This window comes from Thunnus maccoyii, chromosome 4 (assembly GCF_910596095.1).
Source record: "Thunnus maccoyii chromosome 4, fThuMac1.1, whole genome shotgun sequence".
NCBI classification, from domain to species: domain Eukaryota; kingdom Metazoa; phylum Chordata; class Actinopteri; order Scombriformes; family Scombridae; genus Thunnus; species Thunnus maccoyii.
Window position 1 is genome coordinate 19,601,101 of NC_056536.1, and position 25,987 is coordinate 19,627,087.

At 38.5% G+C, this 25,987-nt stretch overlaps 1 protein-coding gene across 2 annotated transcripts; it reads right to left on the reverse strand.

Annotated features, from left to right (window-relative positions):
- Window positions 1-917: 917 nt before the first annotated feature.
- Window positions 918-16,073, reverse strand: LOC121895031 (NACHT, LRR and PYD domains-containing protein 3-like). Of its 2 annotated transcripts, XM_042407825.1 has the most exons (13): window positions 15,924-16,073; window positions 13,923-14,069; window positions 13,518-13,664; window positions 11,535-11,681; window positions 10,326-10,561; window positions 6,928-8,695; window positions 6,286-6,462; window positions 5,292-5,465; window positions 4,739-4,912; window positions 3,679-3,852; window positions 2,510-2,683; window positions 2,009-2,182; window positions 918-1,800 (listed from the first exon to the last, which is right to left on the reverse strand). In XM_042407825.1, the coding sequence occupies exons 2-13, from the start codon at window positions 14,048-14,050 to the stop codon at window positions 1,782-1,784; spliced, it is 3,492 nt and encodes a 1,163-aa protein (XP_042263759.1). In that variant the 5' UTR covers window positions 14,051-14,069; window positions 15,924-16,073; the 3' UTR covers window positions 918-1,781. The 2 variants fall into 2 exon arrangements, with proteins under 2 accessions (XP_042263759.1, XP_042263760.1); XM_042407826.1 differs by lacking the exons at window positions 11,535-11,681; window positions 13,518-13,664.
- Window positions 16,074-25,987: the final 9,914 nt, after the last annotated feature.

Here is a 25,987-nt window from a genome sequence, read left to right on the forward strand (position 1 = left end):
AAATGTATAATCTTCATGAATAAAGAATTTATGGCTGAGCTGTTGTATTGGATTGCATTAGGTTGCACAAGTGTACCTAATAATGTGGCCGGTATGTGTGTGTGTACATATATTTTTTCTTTTCTTTTCTTTTGTTTTCTTTATGTTAGAGGGATTTTCCACAAAATGTTTTGATAAATGGGAAGTTAGATTTTGCCTCCTTAAGGCACTTTTCTGTGCTGACATCCAAATTTACAGTTGCTGCTTTGCTTTTCACACATACATCAAGGCCAGGGGAATTTAAGCATTTAATGTAACCTTTACATTAAATCTGTCCTGGATTAGGTTGCCTGAATTCCTTTCCATGGGTTATGTTACTGAAATATAAAAACATAAATAGGTTTAGGTGATAGACTTTAGAGCAACTTCCCCATGTTGGATCATATGAAAGCAGACATAACATAATGGCTCCTATTGCATTTTTCAAAATCATACAGCTTCCCAATCAAAACAATTAAGCACAAAACATTAAAGATGCAGGGTAGTAACAGGTATACCAGAGTGCAACAAAACTTGATCAAACCAAGAATGACAAACAAATACATCAGTCCAGAAAAGTGTGAGAATATTTTTTTTCCCTTTTGTCAATTAAATCAAAGGCCTGAGAGACTGTTAAATGACACAATTCTGAAGTGTCCTCGGGATGTTGTCATGCAGTGTCTGATAATAACTATAGATTTATATTTTATAATTCTAAACACCATTGGCAGTCAGCTTGGGTTTGGGGATAAGTCATTTTGTGCCTGATGTGTTTTATATGCACCTAAAATTAGAGAATCACTGATTTAGACTACATGTAGTTAATTGTGCTGCTTTCTATTCCCCCAGTCAAATGTAGGTGCAAGCAATTTGAGAAGTATTTCAAACTTTCAGCTGTCTTACTTAAACCAAACAACTCTGACAGTTCACTTTATTCAAATGTACATACATTTATAAATGTAAGTTACAGTATTCCACACATTTTGCACATTGTTCTGGGTGTTGGTAAGATGTAACCTCTAAAATTAGCTCTTAATGTTATTACAAATACAGTTCAAAGCAGACTGGATAAATTCAGGTTAGTGTTCAGGTTGTCAATGTTTTTAGCCATTAAATACCAGCAAAACCAGAGAGGGGCTCCCCTCTCTAGAGCCACGGAGCCAATTAGTTGCAATCTGCAACCTCGCTGCTAGATGCTACTAAATCCTACACATTGCACCTTTAAAATAAGACATCACATTTATGAAATATTCTATACATATAGCTGTAAAAACATTTAAAGTGTTATACAAACTGACTGTGCAAACATTTAAAACAAGATTCATCCCAGTTTTATCTTTTCCCTTTTAAATAAACAAAACTTGTGCAGAACATCTGTTGTACATTTAGCACTAAAATGTAGCCATGACCTATGAAGATGCTTAAATGCCGACTAATGAACAGAAATGCCTGGTGGGTATTAAGTCATGCTTTATTGTGGTTTTGTGCTTTAAGGAAAAAAACTGCCACAACTATCAGTGAGTATCGCTGTGCTTGCAGTATCACTGTGCAGTGACTTCTGCAGGCACAAACTGAAGAGATTGTACTTTTCAAATAGGGCGAACAGTTGGACAGTCAGTAGAAAATCATGTCCTATATCTGATTGTAGTAAAACACAGCTGCAGTGTTGCAGTGATGTGCTGAATGTGGCAGCCCCAGAGTCTGCAGCAACATGTCACGGCCAGCGATGAGAAGCATTTTGGTCAGATGGATGCAATCAAAGTTCACTCCATTTCTTCCATTCTGTAGGGATGAACAACAGTGATCCAAAAGTTTAATACATTCTTACATTAATGCTTTTTGTGCAATCCTTGAGCCTGTCACCATTCTTTTCTCATATGATCACGGGGAAAAGCAGCCATTATAAAGTTTGAGGTTTACAAGGACATGCAGAATTTTTGGTTTTCCACTAACTAAAAATAATACAGACTGACTCAACCCTGCTACTGACCTGAGAGTCTCCAGTCTACAGTGTGGACTGTCCAGGACTTCAGACAGCAGCTTAACTCCAGAAACCTTTAGGTTGTTTTTACTTAGGTCCAGTTCTCTCAGACTAGAAGGGTTGGACTTGAGCGCTGAGGCCAGAGAAACACAACCTTCATCTGTGACCCGACAACACATCAATCTGAAGAGAAAAAAAGAATTTTTATGAGGGAAATTTTTTGTTTTTCAATTTTTTGACAAACTGGTACAACTACTATCACTACAGCAAAGTTCATGATGCACTGCAATGATTGACTGGAAGTGTTGATGGCCCTGTCACGTTTCATCATGTGACAAAGTTTGTGAAGCAGTGAGGAATACCAGCCTCCTGCATTAACACACTTGAATAATATCTCTAATTGCAAAATCAACCCCAAGAGGGAATCTTGTTCTCTGAAAACCCCTTTCATGAACAAATCATTCCTTACGTTCAAGTAAAGTCCTCACAAAGGTAAATGACATTCCTTACCTCAGATTCTCTAGTCTACAGTGCGGACTCTCCAATCCAGCAGACAGCAGCTTCACTCCTGAATCCAGTAGATCATTTTCACTTACATCAAGCTCTCTCAGGTGGGAGGATTCAGACATTAAAGCAGAGGCCAGAGGAGCACAACAACCCTCTGACAACCAGCTGCACCTCAATCTAAACAGAGTTAGAGAAAACAGTATTCTTGGGTTTGAAATGCTGCTTGAAAACATCAGGATTCCAGGTTCAAAACCTGGAATCAGCACTAGATAACCTCTTCAACCATGTAAAACACAAACTCACCATTACAATGCATGTTGCACAGTGAAGTACTACTAAAACCCACAGAGCTTGATTTGAAATGATACTCAAGATATCAAGACTTCCAACAATACCAAATACATATCTAACTGACATGTATAAATACTTCACTCAATATGAAAGTGTGGCTTCAGTAAGGAACTTGAAGGTACAAGGACTTTAAAAAAAATCATGAATTTCCAACTAAATAGAAGCTAATTATGTTGCGCTCTTGCCATCAGCTCCTCAAAACGTCCCCAGTAACTGTTAATATCATTCCTGGGTTGTGATGCTGGGTTTTAAACTAGTACATTTATTCAAGTACTGTATTTTTAAGTACACTTTTGAGGTACCACTTACTGCTACTTTATACTTCTACTCCACTACTTTTCAGGGAGAAATATTGTTCTTTTTACTCCATTATATTTATTTGACAGCTACAGTTACTTTGCAGAATTTACATACAAAAAAATGAAAGTCTTTAGGGTTTCCAAATTGACCTTGCTCCTTGCTTCAAGCTTTAGAATAAAGGAGACATTCAAGGCTGGGCCTCCTAAATTTCCTAACTCCTGTTTGGAGACACTGGACACCTTCCTTTAAAAAGGAGCTCAAGACCTATCTGTTCAGACTTATTTTATTTACTTACTTATTTACTTATTTTATTTATGTATTATTCATTATGTGTATTTATTATATCATATCTGTATTTTATATCTTGCTTTTGTCTTTTATTATCAAGCGCCTTGTAATGTCTGTTACTCACTCAATGAATCACCACAATACTTTTATCCTTGTACTAATGTATAGAAAATACAGTATTATAATACTGATTTAATATTTATGTTATTGCAGAACTGAAAAAATGTGCTCACCTCAGAGCTTCCAGTCTACAGTGTGGATCCTGCAGTCCAGCACAGAGCACATTCACTCCTGAATCCTGCAGGTCGTTATTACTCAGTTCTAAGTCTCTCAGGCTGGAGGGGTCAGACTTAAGAGCTGAGGCCAGAGAGGTACAGCAGTTCTCCGTCAGCCCACATCTATCAAGTCTGTAATTAGAGAAATGAATATTAATGCTGTAGTAAAAACAAACATTTGTTACTGGTTCAACCCTAGTTCAATGAACACAGACAGTCCTCAAACAGGCTCTATACACCTCATCACTCCTGTGAAGCAACACACTTCCAATTTGCATGAACTGGAATGAGGACATGCCCGCCAATGACGTCTGATATTACCTGTATAAATGGCTGTCTCACCCTTCTTTGGCGTTCTTGAAGTCAGCAACTAAGGGCTTTAACTGTGCCCACAGAATTAAGATTACAGATTTCTTGCCTCACGAAAAGCATTTCATCAAATTCTCTTTGCTCAAAATATTTTCCTTGCAAGTAGGAGAAACCAAATTGCAAAAGAGAAGTGATGGAAATAAGGAGACACCTTGGAGAATTAGGACGCACTCTGGCTATCTAATTACCATTCTGACACACATTTCTAAAACTTCAAAGGTGGTGACAGTCAAAAGTGCTGAAAATCCTAAAAGACGAGACACACTCTCAAGCAAACAAAGCTTGTCATTTAGGAGCGCTTTTCTGTGTCCACTTTTTGTGACATGTTGAGAGGAACATTGGAAAGAAATGGCACACTGTTCCATCACTCTCCATGTGAAAGGAGGTGGAGGGGCTATTACCCAGGGAAACTGATTGCATTAAAGGAAGAAATATTTCTTGCTTGTAGTTTGATTAAATGGCTGTATTGGTCTGTAGATCTGAGCTGGAGGTTTGTAACTGCATTAACAGCACAATGCATATTTCATTGCAGTACATGTGAAATAGAACTTGAACCTTTTATCCATTACATCATCTTTCAGTCACCATCTGCATACAAGAACAAATATTTTCTCATTAAAGATATAAAGATACACAGAACTGCACTAACCTCAGAGTCGTCAGTCCACAGTGAGGAATCTCCAATGCAGCAGACAGCCGATTTACTCCTAAATCCTTCAGTTTGTTTTTACTCAGGTCTAGCACTCTCATATGGGAGGGGTTGGACTTCAAAGCTGAGGCCAGATATGCACAGCAGCTCTCCGACAGCCTGCAGCAACTTAATCTGTATATAGAATTTTAACCATTTATTGCGGATGTATATGAAATTAATATGAAATTGTTTACACTTGCATGCCCAACTCCCAGCACATGAACCTACTGTAACAGTAGGCCAGGTTGAAAAAGATGCAAATTCAGCAGGGAAACATGTTTTAATATATTAATGACAATGCCATAGTTTGAAATAAATATGTGTAGTTTGTAAATACAGTATGTTGCAATATATCGTTGCAGTATAGTGTTATTCCAAGGTGAATCTTATCAGTATGGACTAGTATACAAAGGAATCTTGGGAAGCACAGAATTCAGTGCCACCCCCTACTGTAACCACAGTAATTATACAAAATTAATCTCTGCACAAAGTTAATAAAATGTTGTCTGACCTCAGTGTCACCAGTCTACAGTGTGGACTCTCCAACCCAGTAGACAGTAGCTTCACCCCTGAGTCCTTAAGATAGTTGTTGTTACTTAAATCCAGTTCTCTCAGATGGGAGCTGGATTTCAGGGCTGATGCCAGAGAACCACAACAACTTTCTGACAAACTGCAGTTCTTCAATCTGAAAAATATGATAAAGGATATGATTAAAACACACATTCCAATCAGATCACTTAAGGCCTAATCTGTAGCTCAACATTGCTATGCTCTAATCAGTTGGTGCTTGTATTAAAATATTGACATTACCATCTTATTTATGTGGATCAACATGATATCAGCCTTATATAGATGTATTTAAAATCAAATGTCATCATAAAGTTCATATTATGCAGTTACAAGAAGAAATCCATACAGTCCAAGGTCCAGAGCGACAAATCTTATTGTGTCTTTAAAACATAAAATCCAAATTCCAGCTCACTGACAATAAATCTGAAATTATATTATTTGCAGCATCTAACCAACATGACTTATTCTCTTCATCTTGGCACATTGTCCCCTTTTGTTAAACTACATGCCAGAGATCTTGGAATCATATTTGATTCAGTGTTGAAGTTTGACAAACAGATCAAGCAGGAAGTTAAATCAAGTCATCTTTCAGCTCTGCATTGTCTCTAAACTCAGATCAGTTCTCTGTACCTCTGACCTACAAAAAGTAATCCAGCCCTTTATATCATCCCACCTTGGTTATTGTAACTTATGCATCAAAAACAAGGTCTAACAATGTAAAAAAAAAAAAAATAGGGACCACATTACTCCCATTCTCTTCTCCTTACACTGGCTCCCTGTTTGCTATAGAATTGAATTTAAAATCATGATGTTTGCTTACAAAGTGTTATATGGTCTAGCCCCTTCTTATATTGTATAACTCCATATCACACTATCAGAAACATGAGGAGGAGAAGAAAAAGAATGAGTAAAGAGCTATCTGAAAGTGGTCTGACCTTAGAATCTCCAGTCTGCAGTTTGGACTCTCCAGTCCAACCGACAGCAGATTCACTCCTGAATCCAACAAATAGTCATTTTCACTGAGATCCAGCTGTCGCAGATGGGAGGGGTTGGACATCAGAGCTGAGGACAGGACTTCACAATGACATTCAGAGAGTCCACAGCCAGAGAGTCTGCAAACACATGATGATGAGTCAGTATTAGCCAAAGCAGCATAGGTACTTTGCCCTGATATACATAATTAATTAGCAGTACCATTAGTAATAGTAATACTAGCTAACTAATAGTGACCCACAGCTAGAAACACAATCAAGAGATTGAAAGAAGTATACTTTAAGGTATATTCAGCCAACCACATCTAAGACGTAGTTTGCCAGTAAGTAGTGATAAGAAATTTTGTCAATATGACAAAATAATTTCAACTCAAAGGTCTACCTACTAGCTTTTTCATAGCTTTCAATCGCATCTCACAATCTTTATCAGTGATAGAATGGAATCAGTTACATACTTTGAGGTAAAATCAACATGTTTATAGAGAACATGTATGAGAAACTAAATATCTTAACTGTAACAAACCTTTTTGCAATAGACAGAAATTTTTGTGGTTTTACACTGTTGATATTCTCATCTGGACTTACCGAGCGTCTCTGCAGTTTCTCACAGCTGGGAGCAATCTCCGTCTTCCGTCACCTGATGTGTTGTACTTCTTCAGGTCCAACACATCTAGAACCTCTTCTGACATCTGCAGCATGTAGGCAAGAGCTGAGCAATGGGTCTTAGTGAGTTTCCTCTCCGATCTGTTCTCTGATTGCAGGTACTCTTGGATCTCCTGATGTACTGAGTGGTCATTCATCTCCATCAAACAGTGGAAGACATTGATGCTTCTGTCAGGGGAGATATCATAAGCATTCATCTTCTTCAGGTTGTTTATTGCTCTTTGAATGCTTTCTGGACTGCTCACTTCCCAACCCAGCAGACCTCCTAAGAGACTACAATTGGACTCCAATAACAGGCCGTGAAGGAAGCGAACAAAGAGGTCCAGATGGCCATTTCCACTGTACAGAGCTTTGTCTACAACTCTACTGAGGAAGTTATCCAGACCTGGGTCACTGCTATTTTTGCTATCTTCCCCCAAGAATGTCGCCAGTACTTCTATGTTCTTGTTGAGGTAACAGTGGACCATGTAGACCGCAGCGAGAAACTCCTGAATACTCAAATGAACAAAGCAGTAAATCAGCTTCTGAAAGAGTACACGCTCTCTCTTGAAGATCTCTGTGCAAAGTCCTGAGAAAAGGGCTTCCCTGAGATCAAGACCACACCGCTCCAAGTCTTCTTGGTAGAACATGATGTTCCCTTTTTCCAGATGTTCGAATGCAAGTCTTCCCAACTTCAGAAGGACATCTCTGTCTGTCTGCTCATGCCCATTATTATACTTCTGTGTCTTCCTCTTGGTCTGAACCAGCAGGAAATGGGAGTACATCTCAGTCAGAGTCTTGGGCAACTCTTTTTGTTCTGTCATCATCATATGCTCCAGAACTGTAGTAGTGATCCAACAGAAAACTGGGATGTGACACATAATGTAGAGGCTTCTGGATGCCTTGATGTGTGAGATGATTCTGCCGGACTGTGACTCATTATTGAATCTCCTCCTGAAGTACTCCTCCTTCTGAGGGTCAGTGAATCCTCGTACTTCTGTTACCCTATCTACAAATGCAGGCGGGATCTGATTCACTGCTGCAGGTCTGGAAGTGATCCAAAGGAGAGCTGAGGGAAGCAGATTCCCCTTGATGAGGCTTGTCAACAGCACGTTAACTGGTGATGTCTGTGTGACGTCCGATACAACATCATTGTTCTGGAAGTCCAACAAAAGTCTGCTTTCGTCCAGTCCATCAAAGATTAACAGCACTTTACAGACAGCAAGCATTTCTGCTGTGACCATGTGTAATGATGGATCAAAGTCTTGAAGCAGCCTGAGAAGACTGTACTGCTCCTCTTTGATCAAGTTCAGCTCCCGGAACGAAAGCAGAATCACAACGCTAACATCTTGATTTTCAAAGCCGTCTGCCCAGTCAAGAGTAAACTTCTGCACTGTGAAGGTTTTTCCAATGCCAGCAATGCCACTCATCAGAACCACTCTGATCAATCTCTTTTGGCCAGGTAAGACCTTAAAGATGTCGTGGCATTTGATTGGAGTGTCATGCAGGGTTTTGGACATCGTCTCAAGCTGCCACACCTCATGTTGGATAGTAACCCCTTCGCACTGTCCCTCAGTGATGTAGAGCTCTGTGTAGATCCTGTTCAGGTGGGTTTTTTGTCCTGCTTCAGCAGTTCCTTCTAGTGCAAATTCACATTTCTTTCTAAGACTGATCTTGTGTTTGCCTAAAACCTCCTGCAGGCAGCCAGTCACTAAAAGATATGTAGTAAAAGAATAAATAAGGTTAAAGACGTATACTGTATTATCACAGTTGGAACATCTCTATTTACACTGTAACTTTGCTAAGTCAACCATAATCAAAACATTGTCACAGCGAGTGATTTGTCACCCAGTGCATTATTCAGATAATATGGGGAAAAGAAGACACTACCAACTAGAGACAGAGAGTAAGCCACCAACAACAGACTGCTTTATTAAAAAAAATAATGTAATATATGCTATCATGTGTGAACTAGCTACCGTTGTCATAATAACTGCCTGGTCCAGTTCATTTTGCCATTTCTGCCTCAGTCCCTGCTATTCTCCACCTGTCCACCAGATGCCCCCCAGACTTTCTCACCTGATTCCCACACCCAACAGCTCACCTGTCCCTCATTCCACCTAATCAACTGCGTTCAGAATCACATACTAACGTACTATTCATACTAAGTATGACGTCAAACTGAGTATGTAGTGTGTTCCAACTGCATAGTATGTGGATTTTGTGTATGCAAGAAATGAGATGTATAATAGATTAGCAAGAATTTCTGAGTATGTGATGTGAACTGACTGGACATACTCAACCACCCCAAAATGCACTGTCTCTCTTGACTGACCAGTCTCCCCACGTCTCCAAAAACGTTGGAGAAAATATCCAAACAGACGTTATTTGAATAAACTGACCACATATTGGGAATCTAAATGGTTACTTTCTTGCCTGAAAAAATGTTGAAACTTAATAAAGTGACATATTAACAGTCCCAGAGTGTAGATTACAACAGCTTTTAGCCTGGTTTAAAATCTCCACCATCACTGCAGCATGGTGCGAAATGTGTTCTGGGATATTTGGCTGTCTTGCTTGACTCTACTTAAGTGTGAACAGTATGCTGGTAATGACATACTTAATCATTTATTTAGTAGGCAGTATGGAGTACATACTGATTGTGTATGTAGTAGGCAGTACGTTAGTATGCGACTTCGAACGCAGCCCCAGTCTGTACTGAATACGTGCCCATTTTCCACCTGTACCTGTTATTCTGTACCTGCCCTCTGGAGTTGTTCGTCTGTTTGAATTGCCTTCCTGTTGTCAACCTGTAAGCCTATTTATGTTGAATTATTAAAACTCCTTTTAATCTACTTGTCCTGCACTGATTTGTGCATTTGGGTCCTTCTCCTGTTTGCTTCAAACTCACAACCTTAACAACCATATGATACAACATGGGTTTGTCTGTTACCTCATTAATAATCTAATCATTTATTGATGTCTTCTGTTGTACTTGTTTTTGTTTTTATTTTTCTAAAGTGAAGATAGCTGTGTAAATATGAGATTTATCTTTACTTAACATTGTAACTAACTTGTATGCTGCAACCTGTTTTTACAAAGTTTACTACGTAACTCCCACACAAGATTCAAACTTACACACACTACTGAAACAGGCTGCTGGTTGTCTTTTTAGTTACCTCATACATACATTTTATAGTAATATTTGTATTTTATGAAATGTTTAAACATTTTAAATGTGCTAAACATGCTGCATGTTATAGAAAAAAAGAAGTGTGACTGCAGCAACACAATAAGTCCTGTTTTAGAAATAATAACAGTAGATAGACTGCCAGCCTTACTTGTTTCAGTGCTGGTTTGACTTGGTGTTTGCAGTCCGGGACTTTTTCTGGATCTTTTTCCACACTGGGGACATGAGAATTCTCCTGTTGGTTCACACTGTTCCCAGTATGCATCAATGCATTGCCTGCAGACACGGTGGCCACATCTCATAGTGACCGGATCCCTCAGGACCTCCTGGCACAAAGCACAGCAGGACAGCTGGTCCTTGATAACAACACTTGTCCTTTTCCTCTCTCTGTGAAGATGAAGGTATTTTCTTTTTAACTTAAAACCTTGTTATTGTTTACTGTTTTTTTTTTTTTTTTAAAAAGACAAATTTTTTCAGCAATACTAATAGCACAATGCAGACAGAACATGTAATGTTTCTTTTGTAAATGTCTCACACGGTTTAAATAATCACATTTAACCAGCCATTGTGAGTAAGCCATTGCTTTTTTTTTTAATTTCTTGATTGTGTCATAATCATCATGAGTGAAAACAATCTTCAGTATAACCTGAGTTAATTTATTGCTTGATCACTACTTAATACACATAATATCAGATGATTATAGTAATTCTAGTGTCTGAAAAAATAAATAAAATGCAATTTAAGTTACATTATCTGTCAGTTATGCCTGTGGAGGCTTTAAGGAGGGGGGTTACGTTGGTGTTTGGGCAGAGAGGAGAAACTGAAGGTGCAATATGCTTTTTTCTTTTTTGTCTGAGCCATACTGGGGTAGTTGTTCAGGAGTTAGTGCAGTCAAAATTGGTGAAAAGTTGTTGGTTTTTTGGGGGGGTTTTTTTAATTAAATTGAGATTTTTATGTCCTTAATATAGACACTGATGCAATATTGAATTCACAGTAGGATTTCCCCTACTTAGGGCCATCTATGATTCATTATGACAAGTCAAAAAAATGAAAAATTAAAAAAAAAAAAAATTAGGATTGTGAAATCATGGACAGACACAGAAAGAGAGTGCACACCACTTTGCTCTACAATATGCAAGTATATGTGTGTGTTTGCATGAGTGTCAGCACAATGAGTTGTACTAAATGAGCTCTAATTGTGCTGTTATAAGTTGTATTTAAACTGTAACTCTACTCTGTAACTGTAAAGATGAAGGGATACATCAACCTAATGTAAAACAGTTTAACATCTGTAACTCTAAAATCAAGAAATTCTGACAGATCAACTTTTGCCCCCAACAAGAACATGGCAAACTCTTACTTTGTGTCGAAAGGTCCAGGTTCATTACTGAAGGCTAGAGGACTCTCTCTGGAGTGGTCACTCTTCAGAGACACACAGCTGGACACTGGAGACTGTGCTCTGCCTTCTTCCTTCCCATGATCACTCATCTTTAGGACTTGTTTCAGTCTAACAGGCAAATGAGTAACACAAGCTCACATCAGACATTGACATCAGTGTGACTTCACTGATATACTGCACACCTCGCCCCACTCACCATAGGATGTTTCAGTAGATGATTACCTGATTGGCTATATTTTTTGACTAATTAACTACATACATAACTTTTTACTAAGATCAGATTTATTTTCTTGAAACTACTATTACTGGTGTTCATAATACGGCTTCCCATATGACATATTATTAGCCTGTTATTTAATTATCTAGGCTAATTCTCAAACAGTCACTGTCAGCTTGTTCCTCATCCAAAGTTTTATACTGGAAAAATGTGTCTCAGCGTTGTGTACACACACACCCACAAATGGTATGCTACACCCTGTATATGTACTGTATACAGAAAGGAAATGTCCAAATGTCATGTCATGTCCGAAGAGAGAAAATTTTCATGGTATGTTCTTCAAGCACATGTCATATTGACTTTCCGATGGAAAAAACAGCCTGGTTTACAACAATTCTATCCATGTGAAGCAGAGACTGGTGATGGTTTCTCACTCTCTATTCAAAAGGGCAACTGCACCTAAAACAAGTTTACCCTACCCATTGCTGCATGTGTTATGGCATGTCCCAAAACTTGTCAAGAGGGCTTTACATGCCTGAACACACAAGTCTGATGACACAACAGCTCTTGGTCAGTGGTTTATGGTAAATGCTAAGTTTGGGGAGTTAAACCAACTGAATTTTTGGCCAACGAGGGGGTCAGTGGAAACAAGTTGTGAACACAACATTGACATAATAACCTTTTAAGCTGATATGGTGAACTTGTTAGCAAACAGCTGCTTATTTACACATCCAGCAATTACGAATCAATATTATAATTCATTTGGAGCCGTGTTTCTGTCCACCTGTTGAATGTAAGTCCAATAGTCACTCTCCTTTAGCTTTTTGGTCTTTATCAATTCTTAAGGTAAATTAAATATCTATAGGGACGGGGGGAAATAACTTGAATGCAAAATGCTCCAATATGTTAACCAGCTGGTCGCTAAAACTGCCTGTTTGCAGTTTGATGCTGAGCAGGTAGTGTACAGTGGGTTTTTAGAGCTTTTTCTCTTAAAACCTATGAGAGCGGTGAGAGTGAACCAAAACAGTAAAGTTGCAACCGGACAGCTAAACAATGAGCTGAAACACACTATAAAGCTCTGTAAAGCTGAAGGGAGCTGCAGAGTCAGGTGGTAATTCTCTGTAGGTTAATCTCTACAAGCAACGCATCTGACACATAGTCATTTAATACATTGTTGTTATAAAAAATATATAGCTGCTTTAAAAAAAAAAAATCCTTTCTGCTTTGTACACATTTGTAGCTGTGTCACAGCGAGATGACGTAATATACCATAAAGTGCAGTGAACAGTTTCTTCTTGTTTCCAAAAAATGCAACAAATTTTGAATACATGAGGACTTAAAATACAAGGTAAAAATCACCCAATCTTCTCCTTTTGAAAAAATATGGGTATTTCTTTAGGTGAAATTCTGTAAAAACAGAAAATTATATTTTTCATTTGAACAACAGTGCCCAGGTAAAGGTGAAAGGAAACATGCAGTTTATGTTCTTGATACTTTTTCAATAAAATAATATTCACCTTAGCTCATTTTTTAAACTTATTTCCTCAATATTATTAATTGTTCATTTTAAAAAGTGGATTGCAGGTTTTACTCAAAAAGCATGACAAAGGGCATGACAAAAAACATTTGAGAACCACTAAAAATCTGTCTAACATCTGTAGACTCTAAAATCAAGACATTCTGACAGATCAACTTTTGCCCCCAACAAGAATAAGGAGAACTCTTACTTTGTGTTGAAAGGTCCAGGTTCATTGCTGAAGGCTAGAGGACTCTCTCTGGACTGGTCACTCTTCAGAGACACACAGCTGGACGCTGGGGATTCTGCTTTGCTCTCTTCTTTCCCATGAACACTCATGTTTGGGACCCGTGTCAGTCTAACAGGCAAATGAGTAACACAAGGTCACATCAGACATTGATATCAGTGTGACTTCACTGATATACTGCACACCTCACTCCACTCACCATAGGATGCTTCAGTAGATGATTTTTGACTAATTAACCACATACATAACTTTTTACTAAGATCAGACTAATTTTCTTGAAACTATTATTACCGGCGTTCATAATACTGCTGCCCATATGACATATCATATATAACTTTTGACCCCAACAAAAATGAGGAGAACTTGTACTTTGTGTCGAAAGGTCCAGGTTCATTACTGAAGGCTAGAGGACTCTCTCTGGAGTGGTCACTCTTCAGAGACACACAGCTGGACACTGGAGACTCTGCTCTGCCGTCTTCCTTCCCATGAACACTCATCTTTGGGACTCGTGTCAGTCTAACAGGCAAATGAGTAACACAAGCTCACATCAGACATTGATATCAGTGTGATTTCACTGATATACTGCACACCTCACTCCACTCACCATAAGATGCTTCAGTAGATGATTTTTGACTAATTAACCACATGCATAACTTTTTACTAAGATCAAACTAATTTTCTTGAAACTACTATTACTGGCTTTCATGATACTGCTGCCCAGATGACATATTATTAGCCTGTTACTCAATTATTTAGGCTAATTCCCAAAACAGTCACTGTCAGCTTGTTCCTCATCCAAAGTTTTATACTGGAAAAATGTGTCTCAGCATTGTGTACACACACCCACAAATGGTATGCTTCTATTGATCAAAAGATACAGTGCTATCCTTATATGTTGTTATCAAGGTAAAAAAAAGTCTCTTTTCTGTTGTCCCCTTGACAAAAAAGTGGGACATCTAAGCATGGACTTGTTTTGCCATTTGACGGGATAGAACCAATAAAGATGTTTCACCCAGATATCTTGCCACAACACTTCTTGTAACTGAACAGTTACTTTATTTGTATAACATCATCATCATGGGTGTGTTTGGAATTTAAAGAGAGACTGTTTGGCATATGTTCAGGGAGTCTGACTGGGCAAATAAATTTTGACTTTGAAAAACATAAAGGCTTTAAGTAAATATAAATTGGCCAGACATTTTATTAAAAAAACTTATTGTCTCTGACCACAGATCAAAATAAGAGTGCACATTATCGTCTTAATTTTTCTTGGAATCTGTATTTCAAGCACTGTCCCACATTTTCTGAAGTGTCAGTAAACCTGAGACACAGCTTTCATGGACACTTCTTTAAGCATGTTTTATGCAATATTCCTGCAATTTATACATTTAAATTAATTAATGGACAACACTGATGAAGTGACTGAAGATGTTAAAGTTGTGGATGTGAACATGTGATATGAACACAGAGGTTAGTTCAGATTGTAAGGATTAAGTACATAACTGTTTTCTGAGCTCTACATCAATAGTACATGTAACACATCTGTTATAGAAAATGGCTATTTGAATTGTTTTAAAATGTTTAAAGGTTTATTGACAGTCAGTTTATTGTGGTGTAATTGATTAAAATGTAATTTAATTAATATGTTTTAATTGATTTAGTAGTTAAGAGTTTGTCTGTGCTGTAAAAAGCACTGTCCCACCTTTAAAACTCAAATGAGAGGAAAAAGACGGCTGTCTTGTGGGGTTTGAGAGTATTAAACTGGTAGACAATAAATTCCCTTCATGTTACTGAAGAACGGTTGCGTCATTTCAGAAATTTGGTGTATTTTTTGTAGTGCTGCCATAAAGTAGCCTAAAGTTTCCCACTTGCTGAAACCACCCTATAGAGCCTAATACATATGTAAGAAAAGCCATTTGTTACCTGTAGGCTATGATTGGGTCCTTAACAAAAACTTTCCCACAACAACAACAACAAAAACAGCAACAACAACATTTAAGTCCAATCAGGACACTTCATGCTCTGGCTCCGTCTCTACATCTTCAGTAACTGCTGTACTTATTTACTTACTTCACTAAAATTAAAAATGAACTCACAGAGTAGGTTATTAAGGGTTTTTATGAAGTTTGAGTCTTTTTCCCATCAAGTCAGACCTTTAGTTTCACTTTTTAAATAGCCTTACTATGGTAAAACTTTTTTCAGTTTTACGCACGGGTGACGCCGCGCTCACATTTAGGCTACGTTACATTTATTGACATTACATTTCATCAGACCAATATCATTTCGAGAAAAGCCACCATATGATTTAATATAAGCCTGATGTAGGGCCCACTATACACACCTTCAACGTCTCCCATTCAGGCTACCTACCTTTCATACCAAAGACTTTATATCCACATCACTTTAACCATTATCTTCAGACCGTTGAGTTTTTCCAGCTGTTGTATTTCCTTGACTGTCTACAACGTGACATCCAGCTCACGTATTAACAGCGTAGCAACCTGTTGCAACGCTGTCTGACTTCTTGTTTTCTCTTAAAATGACGGATATAAGTAACGTCATTCGCATTTCCGCGGTCACAAAGTGTCAGTGCACCAGTACTGTGATATTTACGGTAAATGCAAAGCCACAATGTTAAGTTATATTATTTGATTATGTTGTAAGAATCTTATAGTTAGTGTTAAATATTACTTAATATAAAATAAATAAAATTAATACATATTTTCTTATGTTTTTTATTTACTTGATTTTCTTGACATATATTTTTAATTGCGCAAGAATGCACATTTTCTATTTAACTGCTGAATGTCTACATGTTCAATTAAAAAATATATACATTTTTTAAAAAAGGCTACATTAAGTTACAATATTAGATATGAGATCTCACTGTCAGCATAGCGCACCATACTAGCTTTAGTGTTCTAAAAGGCATTTTAAGTAAGTTTCACTCCTATAAAAGAAAGCTGTATCCTTCTATTTTGCAGTGAAACATGAAATAATAACACTATGACAGAAGAATTTCTTTCATTGCTTAATTATTTATTGCTGTACTTAATAGTGATTTAATTAGGTCATACAAGCATTTCACTTGGAAACATTTATCTATTTATTCCATGTTTATATCAATAGATTTTATTGCTTTTTTATTTAATTGAAATCTATTTATTAAATATAATTTTGTCACATTTAGAGTTAGATAAACCACTTCATTGAAACGATTTTCACTTGTAATTTTGTTAAACTGACAGAATAACCTACTCTGTGTTTTGTAGCGCCAGAAAAAGACAAATGATGCCTCTTTGTTACAATAAACTTGAATTTCCGACAGAAGTCCTCAACTTGTTTGACGACTTGCGTTTACCGTAATGGTGACAATACAGGTAAGCGCTAAATTAAGGGGCTGCTTGTGAGTGCGGAAATGTGATCGCTCATGCGAAGTCACTCCTTAACTTTCATCCGCCTGTCTTCATGATTTTTGCCTTTCCTTGAATTGTTGTCTGTGACAGTTCTGATCGTAAAGTGTGTCCTCATGTGATAAGACTTATTGAACACCAGAGGGCGTCCTACACTCATCTATCTCCAGCCATGTCCTCTTGCCGGGGCCAAGGAACTGAGACACAACATAATTGATAATTTTATGATACAATTTATCAATTACCAAAACTATCCATTTGTTGCTTCAACTTTTGTGAGAATATAGGACATGCATCTGTCAGAAAATACAGTTTTTTACATGAAAATAAAACTTACTTAATTTACTCAGTGGGTCTATGACAGAAAGTCAACTTGTTCTACTGGAATAATAAAGGATTTAATTTATTCATTTGTTTCATTATTTTATTACCAAACACTTTGATTAATACATTAAAAACAATGCTACTTCACATATCACATGTTTAACTGATATTCTTTGAAAAAAAAATCTGAACCACTGAGACATTCAGTTTTCTGCACATCTTTGATTGATAAAAACATGGGATGAGCCTGTTTTATTCAACCAGGAAGGTTATCTCACAGGATGTATGCAGAAACAGACCGCCCTGACGCACTGTGGGCACACAAACACACACACACACACACACACTCTTCCACATCCTGTGGCACTGTGGCAGGCGAGGAGTATCAACCACACACACTCACACTGTGCGCCGGCAGGACCAAGGCCAACTGCCTGCTAGTATTTTTATAATCTTCATCCTCCCTGACCTGTTGCTCCCCTCCTGGCGCCAGTGGTCTCAGCCCTCCCCCTGCGATGCCTCAACCTTACACACACACACACTCAGTCCTGTACACTCAGCAGCCCCTCCACGGATAATTGAGACCAGCTGTTGCAAGGTGCCTCTTCCCTCGACCCTGCACCCCTCCTTCACCCTGCTGCTGCTGCTGCACTTGCCTTTCTGGCAGAATGCTATTCCAAATCCCCCCCCACTCCCCTCCCCTCCCTTTCCTTTCCTTTCTCTCTACTGAGAACTTCCTCACACCACCACCCCCCACATGCCTCTGAGTGCGTTTGCCCATCAGTTGTGCTGATTGACAGATAGGTGTGTTTTTGTTTTATTTATTTGTTTTTTCTCCTTATCCGTCTCTTGTTTTGAATATCTGCTCTGTGAATCTGGGTTCTTTACACTCATAAAATCTAAAATTAATCTCATTGTTGCAAGAAGTCACTGGAAATTTAGTGACTGTAATAAGACTTAAAGGACAGGGTGACAAATTTTCAAGTCTTTCTTAAAACAACAATCAGGTGCCCAAATTAACACTGAAAGAGGTTTTCCTCGCTGAAATCATTCCTCCTGTTCATACTGGCCATTAGAAGATCCCTTCATAAAGGCACTTACAATGTAAGTGATGGAGGACAAAATCCACAGTGCAAAAATGTATTTAAAAATTTATCTGAAGCTAATATGAAGCTTCAGCCGTCCAAATTAGTCAAATCAAATAGATATCTTTCAATATTACAGTCCTTTTAGTGCCATGGTCCCTATTTTTGTCACTATACTTCCACCGCAGCTCAACAGGGAAACACAAAGAGGGAATTTGCTGAAGCCTCATATAAACTTCAGATAGACTTTGAAATACATTTTTCCAAAAAAAATGACTGTGTGGACACACTGTGGATTCTGGTCCCCATCACTTACATTGAAAGCACATTTGAAGGGGATCTTTTACGGTTTTTCATGATTGCTAAGATACATTTCTCCACTCAAAACCATGTAATCTTACATCTAAACCAAAGTTTGCCTTCAGACATCACACAAAACCCATCAAATATACAAACACTACGAAATACACCATTACACACTGATGAGATCAATTCAAAACACTACTGTAAAAACCTGTTACTATAATGAATCATGGCGCTTATGATTTTCCCCTAGCACAACTTCTTTACATGATGAATACAATATAATGACACAACACATGTATACATTATCAGAATTTTTGATTCCTCAATGTACTGTAGTAAAATAAACTGAAACTGAGTGAAAAAGTAAATATACTGTAAAAATATGCAGAAGACGTAGAATACGGTAAAATAATTTCCATGTATTTACCGATATAAACCAATGAAAAAAACAGTTTGTACATAAAGAAAGAAATCACATTTATTCTGCCTCAGGTGAACCGACCCATGGCCCTTTTATCGATCTATCCTGAGTTTGCGATTGGTGTGTGAATAGTTTTGACTCTTTGTGTTTCCACCTGGGGATTTGTGTGTTAATTGGGTTCCAGCTGTGATGAGTTGAGTTAATGATATTGAATGCCAGTGATTTCTAAATGAGCACATGAGTGAAAACAGGGTAATGGTGTTTATAGTTTTGGGAAATGGGTCTGTCTTTTGGTAGATGGCATCATGGTTTGGGATGTTTCGTTAATTGGCCCAGTTATAGTGTGAAACGATTGAGAAAAGCTGTAATAGCCAGTATGAAGAGGAGGAATAATTACAGCAAGGAAAACCCCTTTTAGTGTTCATTCGGACACCTGACTGTTGTTTTAAGACAGACTTGAAAAACTCTGAGTCTATCCTTTAACTACACATTTTACAACTGACTATTGCAGATTACAGTCGTAAACAAGCAGGGTGCATTCAGATTTTCTATCGCTAACCAAGTTGAACTACAGGATCACTTTCAGATTTGGGAAATGTTTGTATGAATTGTGACACTTATGACTTTTCTGGGGCTCAGCTGCAGGGCATCCATGGCTCTCCAGACTCCCTGTGATCTTGAAAATGAATCGTCATGGCCAAATCAAGTTTAATTTTGGACATTAAATCAGAGCAAATTATCAGAAAATTATTCAGTAACTATTTTGATAATCAATTTATAATTTGTCATTTTTCAAGCACTAATACCAAACATTCCCTCATTCAGGTTCTTATTTGTGAGGATTTTCTGCCTTTTTGGCTTATATGATGTTAATTAATCAATTAATTGAGAATATTTGACAGATATATCAATAATGAAAATAATCATTATTTGCAGCCCTACATTAAATTGTGTACACATATTGCTCCTTCTCTTTATCTCCATCTTTCTCTCCTTCTCTCTGGATCTTGGTGTATTTGGGAAGAAGAGATAACCAGGTCGGTGGTGACTGCGAGCTGTCCTGGCCGCTGCGCTGCGACTGGAATGTTTGGAGTTTGGGAGAGGAATGGAAGAGGCAAGGGGGGAGGGGGAGGAGGGTTGGACAGGCATGTCAGACTCTCTTTTCCAGCTGGTCCTGAGGGGTCAAACTGTGTGTGGATGTGTGCATGTCATGGCCTCTCATTAGGGGGTGAGACGCTGCGGCTCCAGACCCCCATGGTAGGATTGCTGGGTGAGTCTGTAGTGATCCTGCCACTTTGATGCCCCTGACCCCCCATCCCCCCCACCAGGAGGTTAATGAGCCTGAGTGAGCTCTGTAGGCATGCTGTTATTGTGTGTGTGTGTGTGTGTGTGTGTGTGTGTGTGTGTGTGTGTGTGTGTGTGTGTGTGTGTGTGTGTGTGTGTGTTGTTAGATTCGAGGTTGGGACATCCAGAGCTCTGATATGCTGACTTTGGTCCTTGTGGTGGTCAGATCAGATGACCAGGCTGTGTGTGTTTGGGTGTGGGGAATAATGTTAGAATAACTCTGAAATAGTTAAACCAGCACCTGCTCCTCATGGTGGCTAATGTACAAAGAATAAACAAAACATTAAACTTCGTGAAAGAGGATTTCACCTTTCAAATAAATAAATCCAGATTTAAAGCACCATTTGAAAATGTTGTCATATTTGATTTTAACATGTTCATGTGAGAGAATCTTTCATGAACTACTGCTTGGATGAATATTATAACATCTCTCATTGTGAATTGAACAGAAACTCAAAAGATAATGAAAACATTCAACTTTTTTATTTTTTCTTATGCATTTTGCCTTTGTTTGATAGTTGATAGTAGAGATAGACAGGAAACATGAGGAGAGAGAAAACGGAATGACATGCAACAAAGGTCCCCAGCCAAAATCAAAACGTCTGATGCATACAAAAGAGGACATGGAAAAAGCTGCAGCCTGGATTGTGGGAACAACTTTGGAATTTTTTTGATGGCTACACCTGCATTTTGGGCACAAATGATTTGGCTTGTTTCTGTTGTTTCAGGTTCTTTGAACCCATTTCAGAGCTGCTAAATGCTGCTAACCAGCACTTAGGCTAAAATGTCCCACCTCTAGTGTTTGTGATAGATGCACACATCTTTCTCCATGCATGCATGAGCCACTTAAAGAGAAATGAAAGTCTCTGAGGGCCTTTAGTTGATTTTGATTTACTGCCATAACCATCAGTAATTACTGACCGTAATTACTAGTCCCTCTTGACTTTTCCCCCCATGTCTGTTTATCTCTAACTCCTGAAAATTGACCCTTTAATACTCCTTCACATAGCTGAGCAGGCAGTGTGAGACGTGCATGTGTAGTTCTGGGCGGGGCAGTGCAAGCCTCAGCCTGCAAAAGGAAGGCATTGGAGTCTAAAACAGGTGCTCATGTGCTCTTTTTTCCCCTTTCTTTTCATCATTCACTCCCTTTCCCTCTTTCTTCTCTTCACACCTGCTGAAGTGTGAGGACTCATGCTGGTTCAGCCAAGCAGCTAAAGAAGGTGGAGGACTGAGGTGGGGTGTGGGTAATTACTTAGCTAGCATATCCCCCCTCCCATGGTAAACCCTAGAATTTCTTTTATGTAAGCTACAGACGGGTCAAAACTAAATGGGACACAACCTGTTGCATCACACCTGTCTGTATCTGAAGACCTTGGAGCCTTAATATCATAATCACTGAAGACACCAATATGGCAACAGAGACCTCCAGTGATTTGATTGTGATCTGATGGATCAAGGGGTGATGGGTGGCCTCTGCCCCCTGGTGGAGCACCTCACTGGGGCCTCAACACCATGTCTGTTGTCACCATGACAGGGATCAAGATTTACCCAGCTGTTTGGGATCTGTGGTGCTTGTGTGCACAAGTGGTTGGAGAGAGTTACTTTACAAATTTGGCCGAAAAGCATGATGTGCTGAGATTAATACATCACCAGATTTAAAAGATGTGTGAGGAGGCCGGTTGAAAGGGATGGGGATGCAATCACACAAACTAAGGTGAAAACAGATTGTCACTACATATTTCATGTGTAAAATCATCAAAGTTTCATTACAGCCACCTATTATTTGATTACAAACCAACATTTTCTACCAGCATAGATATTTTGTGTCATAATAACATTTTTTAAACATTGCAAATATTCCTTCTGTTTTGTTTTGTTTTTCCTCTCTCCATGTAATGCTCTGTTGTTAGATAGAAACGAATATGATTTGTGGTCTTAGTAGCTGGTGCCAACACTAACACTATATAACATGGAAAAATTATCTTAAGTCGTCTGAAAACTGGCAGCAGCAAGTAGGGCGGGAGAGAGAAAGTGCTATTTATTAACTAAACATTGCATGTACAGTACGGAGAAAAAGAGAGACACAGTTACAAGTGAACAGAATCTTATAAACGAAAGGCTAATGAGGGGTCACTCACCTCAGTTACAATCAGGGGTATATTGTAATTAAAGTGCATTTCACTTTTTCACAATTTCTCTCTTCATTTGACAATCCTTCAGGGAAGCAAGAACAGAATCAGCACCCAGGCGCTTTACTCCAGTCCACTTCAACAGGGTGAAACAATGGACACAAATAAGTATGCTAACACAGTCCTACACTACATTACATCACTACATTACATCACATTCATTTGGCAGATGCTTTTGTCCAAAGCAGCTTACAATAAGTGCATTTAACCTCTGAAGGCATGTCATCATAAATTTGAAGTCCAAAGATATTTCAAAGATGGAAGTGCTAGCATAGAGTGTAGTCTTCTGTGATGAACTGAGCAGTCAGTGGCACAGATTTCAAACACCACATGAAGCTGACCAGATATGGGAAATAACCAAGTAGTATACGTAGGTTGTGTCATGCACATAAAAGTGCAAAAGGAGTTCACAACAAAAAATCGACTCCCGCACACTGTTAACACTTATGGTAGTTGGCTGATTTTACTGTGAGTATGTGTGTGTGTGTGTGTGCTTATATACAGACTCGTTGTCATTTGCTGTGTGAAATGCCTGGTGAAGGTGTTGATAGTGTGCGGGAGTTGATTCTTTGTTATTCACGAAAAAGTGCCCAGCCTACATTGACATTTGTCAGAGAAGAACATTACTTCTGACATATAACAAATCTCTACAGATAAAATCTGCCACAGAAAAAAGGTTCACCAAGTCTTTTATACAGTAATCCTATGAAATCATTCTAGATGATGGACATTTTACCAAAAGGTATGGCACTTGAATCATCAAATAATGAGAAATAAGACATCAAATAGACTTTTACTTTGACCTTACTGACATAACGAATAAAGCTTCTTCTGTTTGAGGAGAATATTAAAGCCATCCGTTTCTGTAGCTTATGGTATTGTATCTGAATGTAACTGAGCACAGAAAGGTCACCTAAGGTTTCCTCACTGTACTTATTTTTGTGTGTTCACAATTTAAGTTTGTACCAAACATCCACAAACCATCTTTCCTGATAAATAGTGTAAGGAACAATTAGTGCTGACAGTCACAATTTTTACACTTTAACCTGTTTTTTTTTTTAATTACTTATTGTATATTCACAATGCTGTGTTATAATTTGAAATATTTGGGTATGAAATCCACTTTCTGCCAACCTCTGCATGTTCATATTTTACACTGTGGCAACACCTTTCTGTTTACAAACGAGAAAGTTAAATGGTACTTACTCACTGGTTTTACTGATTAACTGAGTTAACTGGAGTGGCATCATTGAAGTGAAACTGGTGTGGCCACATCTGGAAAGGCTTTATGGGAAGCTTCTAGTTTCAAATACTGTGTGTGTGAGTGTTTGGGTGGCACTGGGGGCTGTCATGTGGGAATCCTCTCAGCATTCTCCATAGGGGGTTGTTTTCCTTGGTTTTCAAAAAAACAAGCTCTCAGGTAATCACTTCAGTGTGTTGGTGTGTTTTTATTTCATTTGCGTGACACGAAAAGCAGCTTTAATCAATACAGACATACAGGATGGAACTGATATCTTCCATTAATGTGCTAGAGCATCCAAAGACACAACAATACTGCAGTGTTTGTGATCTCGATGAGTGTGTGTGTGTGTTTGTGCGTGTTTGGGCACATGTGCGTGCATGCATGCATGCCACCCTGTTTTCCTCTCATCGGCCCTCTAGCTGGTAATCCGAGCATCGAGATTAGAAAGAAAAACAGCAGAGAAGAATGTCTTTGGTTGAGCCAGCGAGGAATTTACAATGGCCTTCAGGCTGCTTTGACCTCTCCCTCCCACTCTCTCTCCCACTCTCTCTCTCTGTCACACACAAACACACACGTATACCTAAAGAAAAAAATAATTTCTTTATAATTTGGGTCCTATTAGTTCTGATCATCACTTCTATCAGTTACGATAACATTTGACTCACCAACTTGAGTTAAGATCTGAGGATACATTGAAATCACCAGGAAGGAGTCCAACTGGCCGAGCAGCACCATATGATCACACTGCTTGTAAACAAACCTCCAGTTTACATTTTGAACATATAATTTCCTTTGTTTGTTTGGACATTTACCAAAAGTTATCCCACCTGCCATGTTATAATTATCTTCCACCATCATCATAAGAATGTGAGCCATAACTTCATGAATAAGTTATATTATTAAAGAGATAAAGTACTACACAGACTTCATGTGAATTTTCACAGCATAATTTCTATGTGTTTCTGACTTTTTGACCTTTTTAACTGGTAAGTACTTTGAAAAAACTGCTGTAATGAGATGCCCTGAAATTTGTTTATAAGTGTGTTACAGACTCTTCTTTTTTCTACAAAATCTATAGCTATTATTAATGTTAGTACAACTGCTGATCACATTGTTACCGGGATATATTTTGTGAAATCTGAACATTTGTGTTGTTTGCCCTGATGTTATTGCATCAACATTGAAATTAATGAGTAAAATCCTCATCATAACCCCTAAGAATGATATCCAAAACTTAAAGTATCAGAAAAAAAACTGTTGCTGTTGAGAGAAGATATGTTTTGATACGTTCCCATCTGTTGCCACAGGGACATAATGGTCTGAAGCGACTGTCCGACAGCTTGCAGCGATGTCACCGCATGGGCAGAGATGATACCACATTGTCGAGCAGACAGGGAGTTTGAGCCGGACGCTTCGATGGAGTTCTAGTTTCAGAGGGACAGCTGTGTGGATACTCAAGACAAACTGGTCACCAGACCGCCTGATCCCCCCTTGCTCCGTCACAGCCCAGCAACCTGCCTTCCTCCCAGACAAACCACAGCCAGTGTGTGTGTATGTGAGAGAGAGAGAGAGGAGGGGTATACAGGTCTCTGCACAGACGAAGGGGACAGGTGTTAGGGACAGGAGGTGCCGTGTGGCCTGGGGGTGTGGTCAGGTGGTGACACACCTGTCCCTACTTGCACAAGAGGGTCTAGTTACACACACACACAGACACACACACACACACACACACAAACCAAGCATGCACATCAGCCTGACCATGTGTTCTGACATGCAACGTTAGACCAGCTAGCCTCTCATGCAATGTGAATCTGTTCGCATGACAAACTCGGGCCAATTCTTTTTATGCCAAGCAAAACATGGCAAGTTCAACTTTGTAGCAAAGTAGAAATGGAGTATTTAAACTTGTATCATTTGAGTTTGCTGCACTTTTTTTTAATAATTATTTATTTACTTTTTGGGGGGGTGGGCATGTGTTTGTACGTGTTTTTGTATGTTTATCACTTTTAAAAAAAAGCAATAATAAACAAAGTTTTTAAAAAAAAAACTTTATAGCAAAGTAATGTCATCATGATGTGAGAAGTGAGGGGGAACATGAATTGAGCAGAT